Source organism: Saccostrea cucullata, unplaced genomic scaffold, assembly GCF_032062105.1.
Source record: "Saccostrea cucullata isolate Sc308-1 unplaced genomic scaffold, CSIRO_AGI_Scuc_v1 ctg8136, whole genome shotgun sequence".
Lineage (NCBI taxonomy): Eukaryota > Metazoa > Mollusca > Bivalvia > Ostreida > Ostreidae > Saccostrea > Saccostrea cuccullata.
The window spans coordinates 1-20,636 of NW_026926531.1; the positions used below are offsets into that span (position 1 = coordinate 1).

At 31.9% G+C, this 20,636-nt stretch overlaps 1 protein-coding gene across 1 annotated transcript; it reads left to right on the forward strand.

The window, feature by feature from the left end:
• The first annotated feature begins 361 nt into the window (after positions 1-361).
• On the forward strand, positions 362-19,125 carry LOC134271953 (uncharacterized). Its single transcript, XM_062754187.1, has 14 exons — positions 362-467; positions 3,317-3,335; positions 5,583-5,813; positions 6,612-6,857; positions 13,160-13,405; positions 13,847-14,086; positions 14,198-14,335; positions 14,771-14,911; positions 15,157-15,297; positions 15,761-15,901; positions 16,558-16,689; positions 16,983-17,126; positions 18,253-18,346; positions 18,675-19,125. Exons 1-14 carry the CDS (start codon positions 426-428, stop codon positions 19,018-19,020), a joined length of 2,301 nt encoding a protein of 766 aa, XP_062610171.1. The 5' UTR covers positions 362-425; the 3' UTR covers positions 19,021-19,125.
• Positions 19,126-20,636: the final 1,511 nt, after the last annotated feature.

The following is a 20,636-nucleotide window of genomic DNA, read 5'->3' on the forward strand; positions in this document are numbered from 1 at the left end:
TGTTAATTTAAATTGGTGCTGTCTCCCTTAAAATAGGGTAAAAAGACGACGCTTAAATAATCCAACATTCATCTCCATTATACCCGAAATACGTTATTAACAAATTGAACATTTTTATTCATCTAAATCTAAAACCATTCCGCATATGTTCACCATTTTTGTTTTTGTTGTTTTTTTTTTTGGTTGTCATTATAATTGTAAAGCCTCTGTATTATATTGCATTTAAATTTTAATTAACTTCCTTATAAGAGAAACTCTTTTTGTTCTTTAGGTTCAGGAAAACAATACAGGGAAAAAGGAAATAGAAATGAACATTTTATCAAAAAATAATCTTAAGTATTTTGTATTTAATCTTTGAAAAAAAGGAAATAAAAATACATGGAAAAGATTATTCCTGATTATTTGATAAAGGGTGCTGCAGCAATATGGATACGTATAAAATCATGATAGTTCTCTTAACCTGTATATGATTGCGCCCATGACAAAAGGGCCTCATGGCATTTTTGCTAAAACAGAGAAATAACGTCATAAAGATGTGACGTTGCAGACTGACGGTGAACTTCGACGCAGAATTTTTTTAACCACGTGTTTTGACGTTTGACGCATCCAGAGTTTTTATTGCTGTTTCCAACATGTGGAATCTATTTTCACTGATAAATTAATTTAATCAATATCCGAATCTCTCAATCCACTGATTTTAATAGATATCAATAAAAACATTTAGAACTGGTTTCTTAAAAACATCTATTATACGTCTCTAATACCAAAAGTTTTCCTACATGTATAGAATTATAGGCTGTCATCTTCGCCGAAGATGAGAAGCTGTCGACAAGGTGCTTTCCTGATAGGATTATAAATCAACCTCTATACTCTAGATAGATAAATTTTAATTTATTTACATATTTATACTAGATTTAGGATACAAGTTAGGAGTACATTGTTAAAATATTGCAAAGGAAAATTGTCTTCCTTTTTTGAGATCCGCTCCACCACTCTCGCTATCGCGTCGATCACATGTAAACATTGATCCAGACAGGGACAGAGAGACAGAACATTGATCCATCGGTGCATACTGCTTAATCTTTTGTTAAATTGTTTGTACTAATGTTGAAACTAAACATATATATTCTACGTTTTTACAAATTTAGCAAAAATGTGTAAGAATGACAGTCAAGATGTTTGTATTTTCTATAAATAAAAAATAGGAGAGATAACTCTGATGTCAACAATCGATGTAACAGGGGTACCAGAGAGGGACTGTCATTCGCATGAATTTGCTCCCGGATTATAAAAGAGATAAAAACACTTTTAATTGTCAGCATCAACACTTTTAATTGTCAGCATCATTATAATTTTTTAAATAAAAAATATTGTTGTACTTTGGGAACAAGGTCCCATTAATGTAGAAAAGGAAAAACAAAGAAAAAAAAAGGAAACCTGTAGCATTGAACAAACGTACTTTAATTTTTTTTTTAATCTTTCATCCATAGCTTTTTTTTTTTTTGCATGAAATAATCTAATAACGAATTTCATTTTTTTTAAAAATATACATGTATAGTATCTACCGTTTCATGAATCATGATTAAATAAATTAAACTTTAAAAACGTTGTTTTGTCTTAAGGTATCCGATCCATATTAGCCTCAGATTCAATGGAATTGAATGCATAACAGATATGTATGGGCTGAATAATCAGTGTAGTTAGAACTAATTTTCATCTTTTAGTATAAGAATGTAAGAGTGGGACATGTCCTAATTTATGACCTTTTCCTGCCTTTGACGAGTTATATCCCTTTGATTTTACTCAATAAAAATTAATTTTAAAAAAATCTGTCGGGTAAAAAAATTATTTCTAATTGTTTTTCTATTCCCAATGATCGAATACATCTTTCCACCACAGCATTTTTTGATATTTGTAGTATTTAATTTTTTATCTTAAAAAACTTACTTTCTTCCATAGACTTCAATGCAATCTTCAATATTTAATTTCTGCTTAGGTTATAAAATTTTTGAAAATTTCTCTTGGTAAATCCCTTTCAACTTTAAAATGCTGTAAAATAATATCAGGATATTTTACAAACAATTGATATTTAAGGTAACAAATTTTGATCCTAATATGGGTCGGATACCTTAATTATTTTCTTGTTGCACTAAGACACTTCAATTTAGAGAAATTAAAACAAGCAAAATGAAAAAAAATGTTCTAAATGTACTAACTTAAACTTGAGCTGGTCAAGTTAATCTGATGAGAGAGAGAGAGAATAGAGGGTATAGATAAAAATATTTATATTGAATCTATTTATCTTATATTGAGATATGTGGAACTCTGTTGAAAAAAGATGAGTTTTCAAAATAAACAAAGTAATAAAATACTTTAAAATGAAAGAAAAAATCTTTTTTGTTATTTAAACTACATGTTTGGGTATTAATTTTCAAGGTCTCCAAACTTAATATACTTGTAACTCTTTGGTACTTACGTGTTTTTGTTTTTTATACATAGTTCAAATGTTTTAAGCATTATCTGCAAATAAATCCCTGAAGCCATGAAGAACTTTGTCTTGATCAGCATTGAATGTCTTTTAACAGATCACTTATCATGCTAAAAAGTTAAAATCCCATTTCTTCACTGGACTTATAATCTCATTGCACTTATCAGTGTGGAATATATTATTTAACATGCCATCAAATTATGGATATATAATTATCATTATACATGTATAAGCACATATAATGATTTTATTTGTTTTGATTGACAAAAAACTGTTATAAGTTCAGGGTCGGGTTTTATTTCTTCATGTAAATGCTGAGTCAGACATAAAAAAAATTCAATGCTGAAAATACACGACATAAAACCGCAACGACATGCTTGCATTTTGTTTTAATTTGGACGTAGTGCAGGGGATAGGGGTGTCCTTTTATATCTCCGTAACATGTAAGGCTTTACAAGGCTTAGCATATCAAAGCTTCTGGCACGTGAACAGAATGGAATTCATACTCTGTTGTAAAATTCACTTCATAAAATAAAATTACAAAACAAAATCATTAGAATGAAGGGGATTTTTTAAAATTAAGTCATAAAATAATATGATGAATTTTCTAAGATGCTTACATCTCTACAAAAATCTGACATTTCAAAACTCAGCCAGTTCACAGACAATTGTCAGAAGAAATATATACAAAACAGTATCTGACTGTATATTTAGGTATGGACAATTACATGTTATTAATTTTTCACCCACCCCTACAAAATCTTTACATTACAATGCATGATTCAAAAAATTACAGGATGAAGTTATTGATTTGTCTACTGGATATTTTCTTATCTGTTTGGATACGGTAAGTCAAAAAAGAAATATGTTATAATTAATATCATACAAATACGTTTTCGTTATTCCCATCAATCACACAATTGTGTAATGAAAACATTATTTAAAATGATTTCACCTTAATAAGACGTTCCGAATGACTTTTATCAGAAGAATACAGTCAGCACTGCAGTGGTTAGAACGTTAGTCCGAAAAATCTGGCGTTTTCCAGGCTTTTTTACGATTTTGATATCTTAAGTGCGAGGAAAACGGCGCCTTTACGAAAACCGGGAAATCGCCGCCTCCAACAGCAGATGGCATTCTCGAGTTGATTTTAGATACTTGCGAACCGAATTAAATTTCAAAGTCACAAGTTATCAATAGTACAAGACTTAAAGTACCTACCAATAGAGTTTTTGAATTGTTCATTTATAAAATATACAATCCGTTGAAAAAGTTTTATCACATTGTCGAGATTTGTCATCGTTTCGTGAAATTAAAATTCTTGCAACTCTGTAACGAAATGTGGAGAGATATTTTCTTTTCATCGATATTGGTGAGTACTAAAGGCATTGTTCTTTTGATAAATTCTAATTTCGGCATTTAGTTCGGTTCGCAAGTTTTAAAAATGAACTCCGGTTGGAGACGGTGAAATTCCCACTTTTCGTAAAGGCGCCGGTTCTGACGTTTTCCTGGCATGTAAAATATCAAAATCGTAAAAAAGCCAGGAAAACGTCAGATTGTTTTGACTATTAGAGCGTCTGCTCTAGAGTACCGGAGCAACGAGCTGATCCTTGCGTCGCGGATTTCGAATCCCTTTGTGGGACGCGGAGACAGGCCCTTTGGACTACACCTTATAAGCCCAGGTACCGTGTCGAAGTAGTTTTTTTTTTTGGCACGAAAAAGCCCCCTCACTGCTCAGTGGCTCTGAGTGTCGATTATTGGTCAAATTTGCAGTTCTCCTCCGGCAAGTGGTGACCCCTAGATACAGAAGAATAATTCCCTAGAGGAATGTTAAACAACACACAAACAAACATACATTCATTTATTTGCACAAACACTTAGTACATATGAATGAAGGTTTCTTTGTCTGAACGAGGATTCTTTTAAATTTTGGAATCCTTGAGTCGCCCGTGTTGTACAGTGGTTAGAGCGTCTGCTCTACAGTCGCAAAGTAATGAGTCGGTCTTTACGTCGTGGGTTCGAATCCCCCTTTGGGTCGTGGAAACCGGTCCTTCGGATGAGACCGTATAAACCGAGGTCCCGTGTTGCAGTAGATGCTGGCACGGGAAAGATCCTTCACTATTCAATGGCCATGAGTGCCGAGTATATGAGTGAAAAATTCTCGAGGGGACATCAATCAATATACTATCAATCATTCGGAATTCTTGATATAAGACAGACCGAACGTATAAAATTTGCAGTTATAGGAAACGGTGAACGGGGAGGGGGGCTCAGTGTTCTTGATATAGATCTTAGTGAAACTTGTTAAACTGAAGTTGCACAAATCGCTGAGAGTTTGAAAAGATTAAAGTGAGTGATACCGTAAAAAGAGTAATCAAGTTAAATTCAACAGCGAAGATTTCTGATTTCAAGAAATTAAAACTCATTGCTCCCTGATCGCAAGTGCAAGAGAGTTTAAATATCCCTTTCCCTTAAGAAATATTAAAAGATGTAACAGACTTAGAAATAAGAACGAAACCATACAGAATCTTGAGATTAATTACTGCTACATGTATTTCTATGTACAAATGTATGTACCTGTATTTATTATTTCTTTAAAACGAGTTTTTTAAAAAAAAAAAAAGCCTTCAAGATTTGTTCAATTAGGTTTACATTAGATTATGTTAATATTTGTTTTAACTATATAATCAGCAAAAGAATGAGATATATTTCATATGCAAAATAATGATGCGTTTCTGTTCGTGAACCTGAAAGGCTTGCACAACTTGCAATTTTGCGCCAAATGTAATGGAAAGAAATCTGCGCACCTTTTCCGTGGAATTCTTAACTGATGAAAAAACGATACACAGAATGTAAACTTATTATTGATCATAATAATTATTTTATATCAAACTATAATGCAAATCATTTCGCATTTTAATTTCAAACGTATATTGTTAAATATATATAGCTTCTAACATTATACATGTACGTATAAAATAATTGTTAAATAGATGAAATTGTGTCTGTCTCAACTTTTTAAAAATACGTTTCTAACAATGTATTCAATAAACATGTATTTGTAAAATACATGCAAGTTCTTTTTTTTTTTTAGAGGAATTATCACTGAGAAAAACAGCCAAGCAGTCTACAATTTATCCAAGTAGTCACCCCTTCCTGTATGGTCCAGACAAGGCGGTTGATGGTTATAGAACCACATGTATGAGGACATCCGGAATAGGAACCATCCTTCCAGATAAAACTGTATGGTGGACCGTTGATCTTGGAGGAAACCACAACATTTACAGCATAAGCATCGCTTTTAGAGATTATGGACCACATTATGGTGATACATTATTAATATTATTTGATTTGATAAACATTGAAAACTTGTATATTTGATCACATATTAGAAGCATTTTTTGACGAGGTGTATCATTTCATTTAGCTACCTCTACTGCATTTAAAAAATCACTTCCATATCTTAAACAAAACACTTTTTGGGGCTTAATGCTTTGGGGAAATGTTTATGAAATAAGCAAAATTCAGACGATTAGGACAGCCCGCTGTCGTGGTGTTATACTGATTGTGGTGAAAAAGTTCTGTTACATTTTGTCTGTTCTTGAAAATGTTACTGTAAAATTTAAAAATTTCTGAAAATCAAAGCAGTGTAAATAACACGTTCAAAATCACAGTAGACATAGAACTGATTTGTGAAAAATATGAAATCCCTGTCTTTTTAAATGCCAAGGATGTGTCTAAGGTAAAATTGTTTAAAAATAGGTTATGCTACGAAGCTCAAGTCACTAGGCCAAATCATCATAAAAAGCCTCGTTTTATCACGTTCAAGGTTATTAAAGTGATACCTACGGTCAAAATTCAGTTCTTATAATGTGTTGCCACAGGAAATGCACTTGGTAATATGAAAAAAATATACCTTTCAGTAACTCATGATCACAATGTCATTTAAACAAAAACAAAAAAAAATATAGAGTTTAGAGTGCAAGTATACGTGAATTATTAATTACAAATGCTTATTTGATGACTAGCTGAAGAATGTATGGTTAGCATAATTCAGAGACATCGCATAGTTACTGTTACTTTGAAAATGACAACAGCTACAAAATATAATGATCATTTTCAGAGATGAGACAAAGAGGTCGTTTCGCTGGATTTTCCCTTTACATTTCCAACACTTCCAACAAAGAGGACGGCCATCTTTGTTACAAGAACACACTTCCATTGCCTCCTTTGGAGTTTAATACAACGTGTATTGGATATGGTCGTTACGTCATTTATTACAACGAAAGATTGGACGGAGTTACCTACCCTGAAGGATACCAAACAAATACTTTTACTGAGTTATGCGAAGTAAAAGTTTATGGTCTTTAACAATTTTCTCTAATTTTTGTAATATTCTTCATTCAATCACAGTGTATTGCACATGAGGCATCTAGCAAAGGACAACATAGGCTGAGATCCCTTTTTGGCCTCTGAGTTGGGATATCTTTTAGAATTCTGCAATAGATGTCAAATTGAAAAGAAAAAAAAACTGTTGTCACCCCTGCCACAAAATGAGTATTTAATTTGGTTGGTCGTTATGGGATACACAGATGTCAAAAAAATTACCAAATTTCTCATTCTTATACAAATTCTAATCGATTTCACGGCACATTTTGTTTCAGAAAAAAGTTCAATCTTGCCTATCTACCAAATTTATATATTCATATTCTAGTACCAGATGTGTTTTTGTTAAAAAATATCTCTGATAGGCAAGCTTATGCTCTATGTTTCCCGAACAGAAAAGTATTTGAAAATATGACATAATTGCACAAGAATAGAGAAAATTTGGGAAAATGTCCTACGTCTGCACCCCCTGCGGCGTCTGTGTAAACTTTGAATCAAAATTAATTTCTGAAATAAGCATAATTTAAAGTTCTTAACCACAAACTATCACACTTTCAACAGTGTTCTGAATTTTACATCATTATATGACGAAATGCAGCCAAATAACCTGTAAATCTCCGTTCATTAAACAGTGAGTTTCGTTTTGATATTTTCTTGTTATATATTTCTAACCAATAAATTTTGTTGAAACAATTCAGCTTGTTTTATATTATTTGGCCTTTTGCAGTTTTGGTGGTGTAATTATAGGATTTTATGCTTCCCATGAAAAAGGGAACAAACTGCTTACCATCTATTTGTAGTTCATTTTACCAAAGTGCTGTATCCTAATTATCTTAGAATTCCTTTTCCTGACATGCAATTGACGTGGTGCCCACTAAAGAGTAGATAGGAGGTCACAAGGGAAAAGGTCAATGGAATATATTAGATTAAAAAAAAATATTTCTTGAAAATCCTTCGCTTCAGAGACATCAGAATCAGTACAGAGCCTCCTTTTAAGATGTCAGCTCAGTATCTAAGTACTTCAGGGCAATTATTTCAATATTAAGAATTATCTCCCTTTTGCATGGATATACTAATTCTTTTCGTCCTTCGTTCAGTGAAAAAAATTCTCGAACAACAAACTTCTTTTCTAAAGACAATAGATGGCCCTTACTTTCTTTGTAATCAGCGAGCCAGGCAACTTGGACACAAGGAGAAAAATGTAAACTGAATAATTTGAGAACCACTTGCTCTACAAACATCTTGGCATTACCAAATGAAAATAAATAAAAGAAAATGCAAAGAATATCAACATATTTGGATATTCTTAATTTCTCAAATTTCTTATTCATCATTAATAAAGATTAAAATTATAATGTTATTCATCAACTAAAAAGATTCATTTACCAAATATGACTTGTTTTGATTGAACATAATATATTATATAAATTTAAGAATGACTTGAACATTTTCATTTTTGACGTATCACAAAACCTGGATTCCTTCATTACACATGAATTATCAAATGTCCTATATACCTTAAATTTCGTATATTAGTAAATGTTTATAGACGTTTTCTCAATTTTCATGTTTTTATATAGCCAGGAAGGGCCAAAATGATACACATGATATGCAAATATAATCAAAATCGGAGACTTGTCGTTATCCATGAAACGTGAGATTAAAATTTATTAAAAACAACCTTTATCTGGACAAACCAGATAGTGCGTTTTCTATATAAATATCTTAAACATGAAACTGCTGTAAAAAAGAAAATTCATGCTTTCTGAATCATTGAAAGTCCATGCAGACAAATCATACAAATCCAAACCAGAAGTCTCTGTCGAGACTGAAGCTCTACTGGTTTGTACTTACAGCAAAGGAAGAGAAAAGTACTTAAGCAGTTGGAAATTGAAACTTTTCAACAACAATAAATAGAATAATGATCCTTGATTAAGTCTCTATATGTTCTTAGTGCAGTCTACTTGCATGCCACATTTATATTATAATCAGACTAAAATTGTAGGAGGAGTAGCATTTTGAAAGAATTTCACAGAAATTTCTATTTTTAGTAACCACGGCAACACCGTTCATCGAAATCAAAAACCGATATACAGAATTATGTATCTTATTGTAGATTACTTGTGTGCCAAGTTATACTGAAATCAGACTAAAACTGTAGAAGGAGTAGCATTTTGAAAGAATTTCACAGAAATTTCTATTTTTAGTAACCACGGCAACACCTTTCATCGAAATCAAAAACCGATACACAGAATTGTGTGTATCTTAGTGTAGTCTACTTGTGTGCCAAGTTATATTGAAATCAGACTAAAACTGTAGGAGGAGTAGCACTTTGAAAGAATTTCACAGAAATTTTTATTTTTAGTAACCACGGCAACACCGTTCATCGAAATCAAAAACCGATATACAGAATTATGTATCTTATTGTAGATTACTTGTGTGCCAAGTTATACTGAAATCAGACTAAAACTGTAGAAAGAGTAGCATTTTGAAAGAATTTCACAGAAATTTCTATTTTTAGTAACCACGGCAACACCGTTCATCAAAATCAAAAACCGATGCAAAGAATTCTGTATCTTAGTGTAGTCTGCTTGTGTGCCAAGTTATATTGAAATCAGACTAAAACTGTAGGAGGAGTAGCATTTTGAAAGAATTTCACAGAAATTTCTATTTTTAGTAACCACGGCAACACCGTTCATCGAAATCAAAAACCGATACACCGAATTATGTATCTTAGTGTAGTCTACTTGTGTGCCAAGTTATATTGAAATCAGACTAAAACTGTAGGAGGAGTAGCATTTTGAAAGAATTTCACAGAAATTTCTATTTTTAGTAACCACGGCAACACCGTTCATCGAAATCAAAAACCGATATACCGAATTATGTATCTTAGAGTAGTCTACTTGTGTGCCAAGTTATATTGAAATCAGACCAAAACTGTAGGAGGAGTAGCATTTTGAAAAATTGTTTACAGACGGACAGACAGACAGACAGACAGACGGACGGACGACGGACGCATTACTATCGCATAAGCTCTTCTGGTCTCTGACCAGTAGAGCTAAAAATTGCTAATCGTGACGTCATAAACATCTGCATTTTCTCGGATTGTCTTAAAAAGTTGCAGGAAACACCGACTTACAATGGAATTTCCCTTTTTAACAATTTACATAAGCATCGCCCACAAAGATAGTGAGATATGTGATTTTTTTTTCGAATTTTACACAACGTATCCAAAAAATAAAGTGAGAAACGGCTGTGGACATTTTTTTAAAAGGAAAATTACTATTAATATTGGCCATTTTGAGGCTTTTCGGTTTAAAATAGAAAATTGTATCAAATCAATGCCTTCATATTCCCAGAATGGTTCTCCCTTATGCCACATTCTTTACTGGTCTTTATTACACACTTAGTAGTAAATACAGGTTTTTTGCATATGCGATATGGCTGACGTCACAATAGCCGTATCAACCCTGCAGGGCTGATATGGATTTGCGGGGCTGATATCCGTATCAGCCCTGCAAATCCATATCAGCCCTGCAGGGCTGATACGGCTATTGTGACGTCAATATCACACCCTTAGTAAATTAAACCACAATAACAGTACTTGTACTCATACACAATTTTTGGTGGGTTCATATTCTCTTAATTTTAACTTTTTGAAAATAAGGTTAATCTTAATTTACAAATACATGTAATACTATAGAATATTTTCTAATTACGGATCAATTGCATTGAAATAGAAATAGAAACAAACCCAAATCTTATGAGACATTAGACTATGTACATGTATGTAAGAAGTCCATGCATGATTATTTACTTATTTTCTTCTCAACTGTATTTTATTACAAAGTATGTAATAAATATAATAAAACATACCCTTTTCCACATCACATCCTGTATCAGCCCTCGACCAATATCAGCCCTCGGGCCTTCGGCCCTCTGGCTGATATTGGTGTCTCGGGCTGATACAGGATGTGATATGGAAAAGGGTATGTATTATTCTCTATATAGCAGTCATAAACGCAATTAATATTTGAATCAGTTTCAAAGGTTTTTGAGAATATTTAAATTTGGGGCATAATAAAGCTAAAACCACACATTCTTCTTCACACAATACTTGACACATTATATACCAATATGATTATAGAATTCATGCCATTTAATTTGATAAATAATCTTGTCCATTTCCATGCTAAAAAAATTTAACATGCAACCTGAATGGAATAAATAATCAACTTTTAAGTGTTAGGATATACACATTCAGCCAAAAATATGCTCAAAAGCTCATGAGAGAACATCTTTTGTGTACTCAAAATTATACAAAAAGTTATTTGACAATAAATTTCTATCTGATATAAGGACCGTCAGGGTAGCTCTTTTAGTAGAGCAGTAGCTCCGTAATCGGAAAATCGAATATTAACAGCGACTGACTCAATTTGATGGAGTCGGTAGAAACCGTTCCTTTGTATGCTTTAGGCACTTTGAAGTGAAAGTTGAGGGATCTATGAAAAAGACCAGAAAACAAGGTCCATGCAATGTCACGGCAGGAGTGGGTACTGTGAAGACCCCTCATCAGTGACAATGGCCATGAGGAAAAAAAGACCTTCTTCGATACATTGAGACCTTTTTATATGATTGCAAATTCTCGAACGCGAGAAACAACCTATAAACAATCAATCAATGTCATATATAACCTCTGAAAACATTGATTCTGCCTATATAAGTGTAATCCTATGTACAATTTTGATCCTCTTTTTGGGGGGCACAATCCTAAATACAGGGGCCACGATTTAGATCAAATCGAATCCACACTGCCAAAGGAAACTTCAATATTAATATGGCAGATCAGAGCTTTAAAGTAATTCAGAGAATATATTCTTAGAAAAAAATTACTATAGTTATAACAGTACTATAGTTTACCATACCTAACTACACTAAATACCCTAGTACTTTGTTTTTACTATGAAACTTTACTCAAGTTTTTTTTTCAAAGGTTTTGAGCCTTAATATATCTTTTTTTTACATATCAAATAAAAAAAGAAATGGTTCTTTTTAATGTGATCAACAGCATGCAGGAATCAAATCAAAATAATATGTGTCTATCTGATTTTTTAGTGAAAAATACGTCGGTTTACCTATAGTATAGGTGTTGAGAGATTTCGCTAAATATTAAAATATTAAATTTCAACTTTGATTGCTAATTGTGGCCCAACCTACCTCGTAGGTTATGGTTTTAACAATTTCAAATTTATCCTGCCTGAAAAAGCCTTCACATAAGTTTTATTTGATTTAGGTCAGTACCTTTTGATAATATTTTCTACGAAACTTTAATGTAAAACGCTGATTACGTATTCCATTTTCCACGCAGCCATTATTTAAACAATTTAGAATTTAAAGTACCTCTAAAGGATAACACATAAGTTTCGTCTTTTCTGGCTCATTGATACTTGACAAGAAAAGTGTTTTGACTCTTAATTTTTATCCTTTATTGAATATATCCCCATGAAAGGCCAATTGATCCTTCATTTTAAGAATATTTCTCAACAAAGAAAAAAAATCATTAAATTTACCCTGCGGTTCCTCAAGCTATTAGTTTTCAGAAGGACGTATGTACAAAGGTTAATCAGAAAAAAAATACACTTGAGCATTCAACCTGACGATCTCACTAGTCACATGTACAATATATAAAGTTTGTTCAACTCTACTAAATAATGCTATCTTTATTAAAATAGTAAAATCGTCACTTTAAAAGACACCCCCCCTTAAAAAATCTGTTACTGGTCGAATCTTTGTTACAATGTATATTGTCCTTTCAATTCATATTTTTTACTGTTAAGTTAACACAGATATTATATAATCTATGTATCCAATTTCAAGGAAAAGTAATCTGACAATGCATTTTCGAATCTATAAAATCTTCCTGGATAATTATTTTACTTAAGTAAGAAGAAAATAGTTATGTCGTTGTGAGCCTGTGTATATAATATTTCAACATGAAAACAACAATATTTGTACTGGCTTGCCAACTTGTGGTGATTTTTAGTTACGGTATGTTCAATACAATCATTTTATTATCAAAATTATGTAGAGTAAAATTTGTGAAAAAGTAAACCACAAATGAGGATTACTTTTTTTTCTGATCATTTTGAGAATGAAAAAATACATGTAGTGTTAAAGAATGTATGACATGAAACCTGTGACCGAAAAATGTCTACTCCTATCATTTTTAAGATTTAAAATGATAATAAATTATACTTTAATACGACTTTTTTTTATAAAAACTTTTTTCCCAAGAGGATCTGTCTTTTAAAAAATATACAGCACAAAGCACAACGCATGTTGGTTGTAAAACTACAATATGTAACTCTGTATATGGTGCACCTAATGCAGTGGATAGACTCAATAATACTTGTACAAGAACGGAACCTATTAGTCCAGAACATACCAAAACAGTTTGGTGGTATGTAGATTTAGGCGATGTGTACAATATCTATGAAGTGTCCATCACCTTCAAAACTTACGAAGGTTGGGGTATGTACATATACATGTTTTAAATTTCATTATTTCATTCCATGTTAGGCCTTAAATGCAAGGATTTAGCATTTTCTTGTAATGTACAAATACAGTATTACATTAATGTTTTGTTTTTAAAATAAATATTTTCTGAAATAACTTCTTCTTGTATGTACAATATACGGATAAAAGAAACCGATTCTACTCAGTCACAGAGAGAAAACATGTATAACATTTAAAATATGAACCTCAATCTCTCTCTTGATTGTCCGAAAACACTGATTACTGTTCGTTACTCTCATATATTTTGCTGACACTTGAATTCATAGGTGAATAAAAGTGCATTGTATTACTCAACAGTATTTATAAAGTTTAAACAACACACATTTTTAATTAAAAATGACAAAATACAAATTGATTTCAACGTTGTTAAGCATAATATTCACTGTTCATTCTTAGAATCAAGGCAGAGGGGTCGTTTTGCTGGATTTTCTCTCTATCTTTCCAATTCGACAAATATAAAAGAGGGTGCTTTGTGTTACAAAAATAATGATGAAATACCCACCTTAGAGTTCAGTACAACCTGCATCGGACATGCTCGCTATGTTTTCTTCTATAACGAGAGACTCGGAGGAATTACATATCCTAAGGGATATGAAAAATTGTCTTATACAGAGCTTTGTGAATTTATTGTCCTAGGTAATGGCCAACTAGAATTTAAGCCAATATATATAAAAGCGTTGATTTAAAAAAAAGATTCTTTATGCTTTGGTGACAAATATGAACCACAACTTTTTTTTTTACAAAAAGGCTGTGCCAGATTAGACATGTATGGAGAAAAATGTGAGTTGAAATGCCCTAAAAATTGTCAGCAAAAAAGTTGTGATATTGTTAATGGAACTTGTCATTCCTGCAACCCAGGTTGGACTGGTGAATTCTGTGATATAGGTATTTTTTTTTATTTTGCTAGAGGAAAGATGATACATGTATAAGAAAGGGATGCCTTAATTGAACCTATTTTGTTTGCAAATGATGTAACTATTATATTTCAAAAATATAGAGAAATGGTAAACTTTCCATGAACTTTCCAACTTTTAATGTTCAAAACTCTACCTTTTAGCAACCACTCTTACTTACATATCTTTACAGTTTTTTGTCACTTAAGATCATTATAGAAAAAAAAAATAATTTTTATATGTACTTACTACTTGGGATTTCAACGACTCAGAAAGCATATTTCTTATTTCTTTGATATTTAAAAAAATACATGCACAGATTCCTATTGAAACCATGCCTTGTTCATTATTATTTTTTTTTTCAATAAACTTTTGGTAAATCCAAGGTTTTGATTCTTTCAATTATATTTAATTTTTTTTCTTTTAGAATGTACGCATGAGACATTTGGTCTAGAGTGTAAATATAATTGTTCTGGCCACTGTTTGGAAGGAATTTCTTGTAATCACGTGACCGGTTATTGTGACAAGGGATGTGCTTCAGGATGGACTGGAAAATATTGTGAGATATGTAAGAATGAACTACTCTCTTACTAAATTATAAGTCGTCATTTTGGAAAATTCAGAATCAAAGGACGAAAATCGTGGAAAATAAATTTCACATAGACAAACAAGAACAAATGCCAACGAAAAACTATATCAGAGAGAGAGAGAGAGAGAGAGAGAGAGAGATGCATTGAGAAATTTATTTTGATAAAATATTAATTCTACAATCTTTACATTAAATAAATTTTCTGCTCGGAATTCTTCTTAAAGCATGTGATGATGGAAAATATGGTCCAGACTGTGCATTTAACTGCAGTGGCAATTGCAAGAATAATTATCAATGTAACAAAGAAACTGGACACTGTGACGTTGGATGTTACCCTGGGTATATTGGAAAAGGCTGTACTGAACGTAAGCTAAAACTGCTGTTCAAATTATATTTTCAGTTAAGTTGCTGTTTGATTGGATAGAAAAATAATTGTATATTGTCTACTTGACAATGAGTTACGCCAGTAAGGCATCAATCCTCTTGACATTACTTTAAAATTAAGATTCATTAAAAAACATTTTTGAGGGAAAATTTGTCCTATTTCTGAAGAAAAATAGAATCATAAGAAGTGAATTTGATAACAAAGTTGTACTCTTATAGCCTGGCTTGGAACAGTTTCAGTATTTTTTTTTTATAAACTGCCACGCAGTTCCTAAAGCATTAATTGACCCATTTAATTATTTCAATACTACTATTATTATTAGTAATTATTATCATTCCTTAAATATAGACATTCTAGTCATTTGCAAACAATAGTTATCTTTCTTTTTTTTAAAGTAATATGATGAAACAAGTTGCATTTCAATGTTACATTTTTCTACACAGTTTGTTCTGCTGGAACATTTGGAGAAGATTGTTTAAAACTCTGCAGTGGTAATTGCCAATACAATGAAACATGTAGTCCCTTTAATGGTGAATGTATGAACGGTTGTGCTCCTGGATATAACGGGTCACGATGTGACACAAGTATGTACTACTAAAAATGTAATATTCTTTTTTATTACATTGATATATGCATATAGACATATATGGATGGTAAATTCAAGAGCAGCATGTTCTTAAATCTGTAATTAAAAATTCAGTAGGTAATACATGTAAAATACCCTCCCCTCGGTTTTTGGATACAAATGATTTAAAAGAATATGCATAAGATTGAGGAAAGATGATTTAATTTCCTAGTTCTAATTCAACTACACGGATCATTAGAGGATTTCAAGCTTAAAAAAAGATGATTTTGAATGTTACCAAATATTACAATGCCATGAAAAGGAACAAATTGAAATGAAACCTAGAAAGCAGACTATGAAAAGTTAAGGCATTTTGTAACTATTGCATTAAAAATATTTTTATATATAATCAGAAAAAATCTATTCCTTCTTTCGAAATGATTATATATAAATTAAAAAAAAGGAGTATGGGCAAAATAAAGCATTATTTGCGATAATTTCGCCAGTTCTTTTTTTAAGTTTTGAATCCCTCACCTTCTTTTTTTTCTTTTTTTGCAACTGGTTAAATATTCTACCAAATTAGGCAATTAAATGATTTGCTATAGAATAGGTTTTGAGAATTTGCAATTATTTCTAGTTTATTAATAGACGTTTATTTTCAGTACTTATTTTCAGTTTGCCCAGATGGCTCGTTTGGTTTCAATTGTTCTAATGTATGCTCTCCTTACTGCATTGACATCTGTGGATATGCTGATGGCAAATGTAGGTGTATGCCTGGTTTTAAAGGCTCCCCGTCCTGCGCAACAGGTATGAGATGACTTAATTTCACCTTGAGGAATAGGAAATTTTATGATTAAAACTAAACTAAAATATCAATGAAACAGTAACAAGAGTTATGTTTTTGATAAAATGAATGTAAAACAAAATAATTAGTATAAAGAAACTGTTAATTTAGCCAAGATCGCTTCCTAATACAGTGATTTAATTTATTTTATTTTATTTTATTTTATTTTTAACTAAATTTTGTCTTTCTATTTTTTTTTTCAATGACAACAATGACAGACATTTAATGTAAAACTTTTTTTTCAAATCAATTATAGCCTGTTCAGAGGGTTCTTTTGGGATAAACTGCCAATACAAATGTAGTGGCCACTGTGTCGGTAACGAGATCTGCAGCAGGTATGACGGAAGCTGCTCCAGAGGATGCAAAGAACCGTATTCAGGTTTAGCTTGTGATGTGAAATGTAAGTTTTAAACTTTACTTTTTATTTTCTATCCGTTCAAAATTCACAAGCAATTCGATTAAGTTGAAATTTATCCTTATTAATATGGTGACGTTGCTACTGTTAGTGCGAGCGCATGTAAATAAAATTAGACCGGGGTCGTCAAACCGCACGTAAGGCTCATAATCTAGTTAAATGATGTGTTCAAATTTAATTTATAAGATTAATTGATATAGGATATTAAAAAGATTCAAATACCCAGAGGACAAGATTGTTTCCGATGAAAGAGATCTGGGATATTTTTCATCTGTTTATATACTGATACTAAAGTGAAATAAAGAACATTACAAAAATACACCAAAACACAGGAAAATAGTCACCAATCCATTCACGTTGATTTTTAAGAAACATTATATACCGTATCCTACAATCTAATTTTTGAAAAGGGGAAAATCATAAATATTTTAAGGAGTTTGCTAAATGTAAATTGCACGACCTTTATACATGTACTACCAATGAAATGTCAAAGGGTGCGGCGAATTATTTTATATTATCATCCTTTTCTCGGCACAACGCCGAGCAGCAAGAATTCAAATTGGAACAACATCAGATTATTCAAAGACAGGCCCGGAGCCGTAAAACTTAATTAGTCGAGCTCATTTTTGATCTCAGTATCACTTTTCAACTATTAATTACCTTGGTAAAAAGTGATAAGTTCCAATATAAGCTTATATAGCTTAGTTTTATGCCCCCCAGGTCTAGTCTTGAAAAATTAAACATATATTGTCAATGAAAAACTCAAACATTCACACTCAATTAGATCGGGGTACTCGTTTGATGAATAGGTATGTTTCAATCGAAGTTTAAAAATGAAAGAATACTTATCGAATTATTCACATGTAAAAATCAATTTACCTAATGTTTCAATTCGGAAAAGTTCTGGTTTCAATGTGCATCCTGACAGGATACAAGCAAAATCTGCTGTGGTAGTATTAAACACCTATTGCCAGACTTTAGGACAGTTTGTCGCCCTCTAGCAACCTTATTCCCTAATAACGCCCTGGGAGCCATTTCACTTGCTTTTGTCAACATATCCAGTTATGACTGTATATTATTTTTCTCTAAGTATCGAATTCTTTTCCTTTAGGCGACACTTCAACAACTACATCAACAGTAGGATTTGCCATAGTAATTGGAATATTATGCATTGCTTTGATAGCTGTCTCCTTTATATTCTTCAGGTACATATGTATAATGTTTCCAGCAAAACATATCAAACCATATTTTATTTAAGTTTCAAAGATTATAACAGTAAGGAAAATCAAAGTTTTACGACTTCTCTTTCCTCTGATGTGTTTTCTTTGTAAAACAATTGTCATTTTATGGACTGTAGAAGAGTATTATAATCTAAGAGACATTCTTAAAGCTATACGTTAGTTTCGAAATACTTTTATTTATTTTTCAGGAATCTTTGATTCTTAGAGCCGTCATTTAAACTTAAAGTGACCCCATGTTATTTTGAATCAACTTGCTATCCAGTTTAATGATAATATACATTATCTCTTAGAGGCAGCGACTCAGTTTTGTTATCAGGGTAAAGGGAAGAAAATTAATACTGAAAAACGAAATTATTGAAAATTCACCTCCGAAGAGAGAAGATGAAAAACCTGATTATTTAGAACTTGAAGCTTCCGGCCACATGCCTTCATATGACACGTTGACTAAGTCTAAAAATTCACGCTATTTCCTGAAAAAATGCTTTGATGTAAAGGAAAAATTGAGTAAATCAAGACTGAAAGATAGTCGTTTTGTCAAACATTCACCTCCGCCGCAAAAAGAGGATGAGATTCCTAAGTACTTAGAACTTGATGCTGCAAGTGACATGCCCTCATATGAAAATTTTCCTGTATCTTAAAATTATTGCGCTTATCGGAACACATTATTTAAGGAATGACTCTAATTCTTGGGCAAATTGTTCGATTATAACCTGGCTGGGGTCAGTTTACGCTTTTTTTTTTTATAATCCGCTTCGCTTCCTTAATGTCTGAAATAAATGTTTAAAAAAGTATGTAATTCCATGTACAACAGGTATACTATCCAACATAAAAGAAATTACAATGGGAAACTCATCTTCATTGCAAACAATCTGAAAGATTGTACATATGTCTTTTCAATTTTGATTATTTATTTTATTTATTTGATACCAATTACAGATATTTTCATATTATTGTATAAAAACTATGTGTTTTCAACGTATACGACGGCATAGAAATAAAATAACAGTATACAAGCATATGATTATTTTTAACTGATTATATGAAGGGTTTGAATGCAGCAGTCTCATGTATGCACATTTAGTAAGATAACGCCATCATCTTCATTCTTTAAATTGTAAACTCCAACTTACTGTAATCTAATCCGTTTTAAGAAGAAGGTACTGTTTGGTTTTTATTATGCCCTTAGAATTTAAAAAGATATGAAATTGAAAACTATACTAGAGGTACTGTGAGCGATGAGCTCACTAAATGATACCCCCGCCTCCCATATGGTTATAACTGGTGAAAAAGTCCATGTTTTCCTGTGGCCGGGAAACCCAAAATATGTGTCGAATCAAAAAGTAAAATAGGAGGTGCACAATGGCAATATGTAATGAAGATTCTGTGAAAGTTTCATCAAATTTCATTCAGTGGTATGAGAGGAGTTGCGGATAAGAGATGGGTACCCCAAAGCGTAACAGACGGACGGACGGACGGACGGACGGACGGACGTACAGACGGACGGACGGAATTAACGATTACTATATACCCTCCCGCTTTTCAAGCGGGGGGTATAATAAAGGAGGACTATTTTGGAAATATGACGTCATCAACTTCGTACATTTCTTAGTTTAAACAGAAAAGCCTGAAAATGACTCATTAATTACAGGGTTCTTTCCCTTTAAAAAACAGTGTCATCAGGCGTGGCCCACATTAATTTTCAGATATGTTGTGTAAAATCCTTAATGAAATCACATTTCTTAAAATTTGTGTAGGCTATGCATGTGCTTTTTATTATGAGGAAAAAAAAGCAACTAAAAATTCATTTCTTCTGCAACTTTTTAAGAAAACATGCATTTGAAAAATTCAGTGATTTATGACGTTACAATTAGCATTTAGGAGGTCAGATCACTTCCGTATTAAAGAAATATACAGTGTCAGATTGAATTGAACATTACCCTTGTTTTTTTCTTTTTCTGGTAATTGTACCTCAAAACAAGAATTTAATCGAAATTAATTTTTTGATTTAGATTTCGCAGTTGTATTCTTCCTTGACTTTGAGATTTTTATCTAGTTTTATTTTTTAGATAATTTTATTTTTGGTTTGATCCATTTCTTTCTTTTGAATGTTTAAATTTTATAACCAGCTGTAAACAGAATCCTTTCATGTAATTCCTTTCTTCTTTGAACTTTAGTAAATGTTTTTTTCCTTGGCTTTCCATAGCATCAACAATTTAATGATTAACTAATGTGGAAAAAAAGTATCGAATAACTA

Bases quoted from the DNA above. Each gene is read 5' to 3' on its own strand.
- LOC134271953 (XM_062754187.1), top strand. From the start codon at position 426: ATGGATACGTATAAAATCATGATAGTTCTCTTAACCTGTATA. The intron at 13,406-13,846 runs GTATGTACATAT...GTTCATTCTTAG, and splicing joins CAAAACTTACGAAGGTTGGG to AATCAAGGCAGAGGGGTCGT. The intron at 14,912-15,156 runs GTAAGAATGAAC...TTCTTCTTAAAG, and splicing joins TGGAAAATATTGTGAGATAT to CATGTGATGATGGAAAATAT.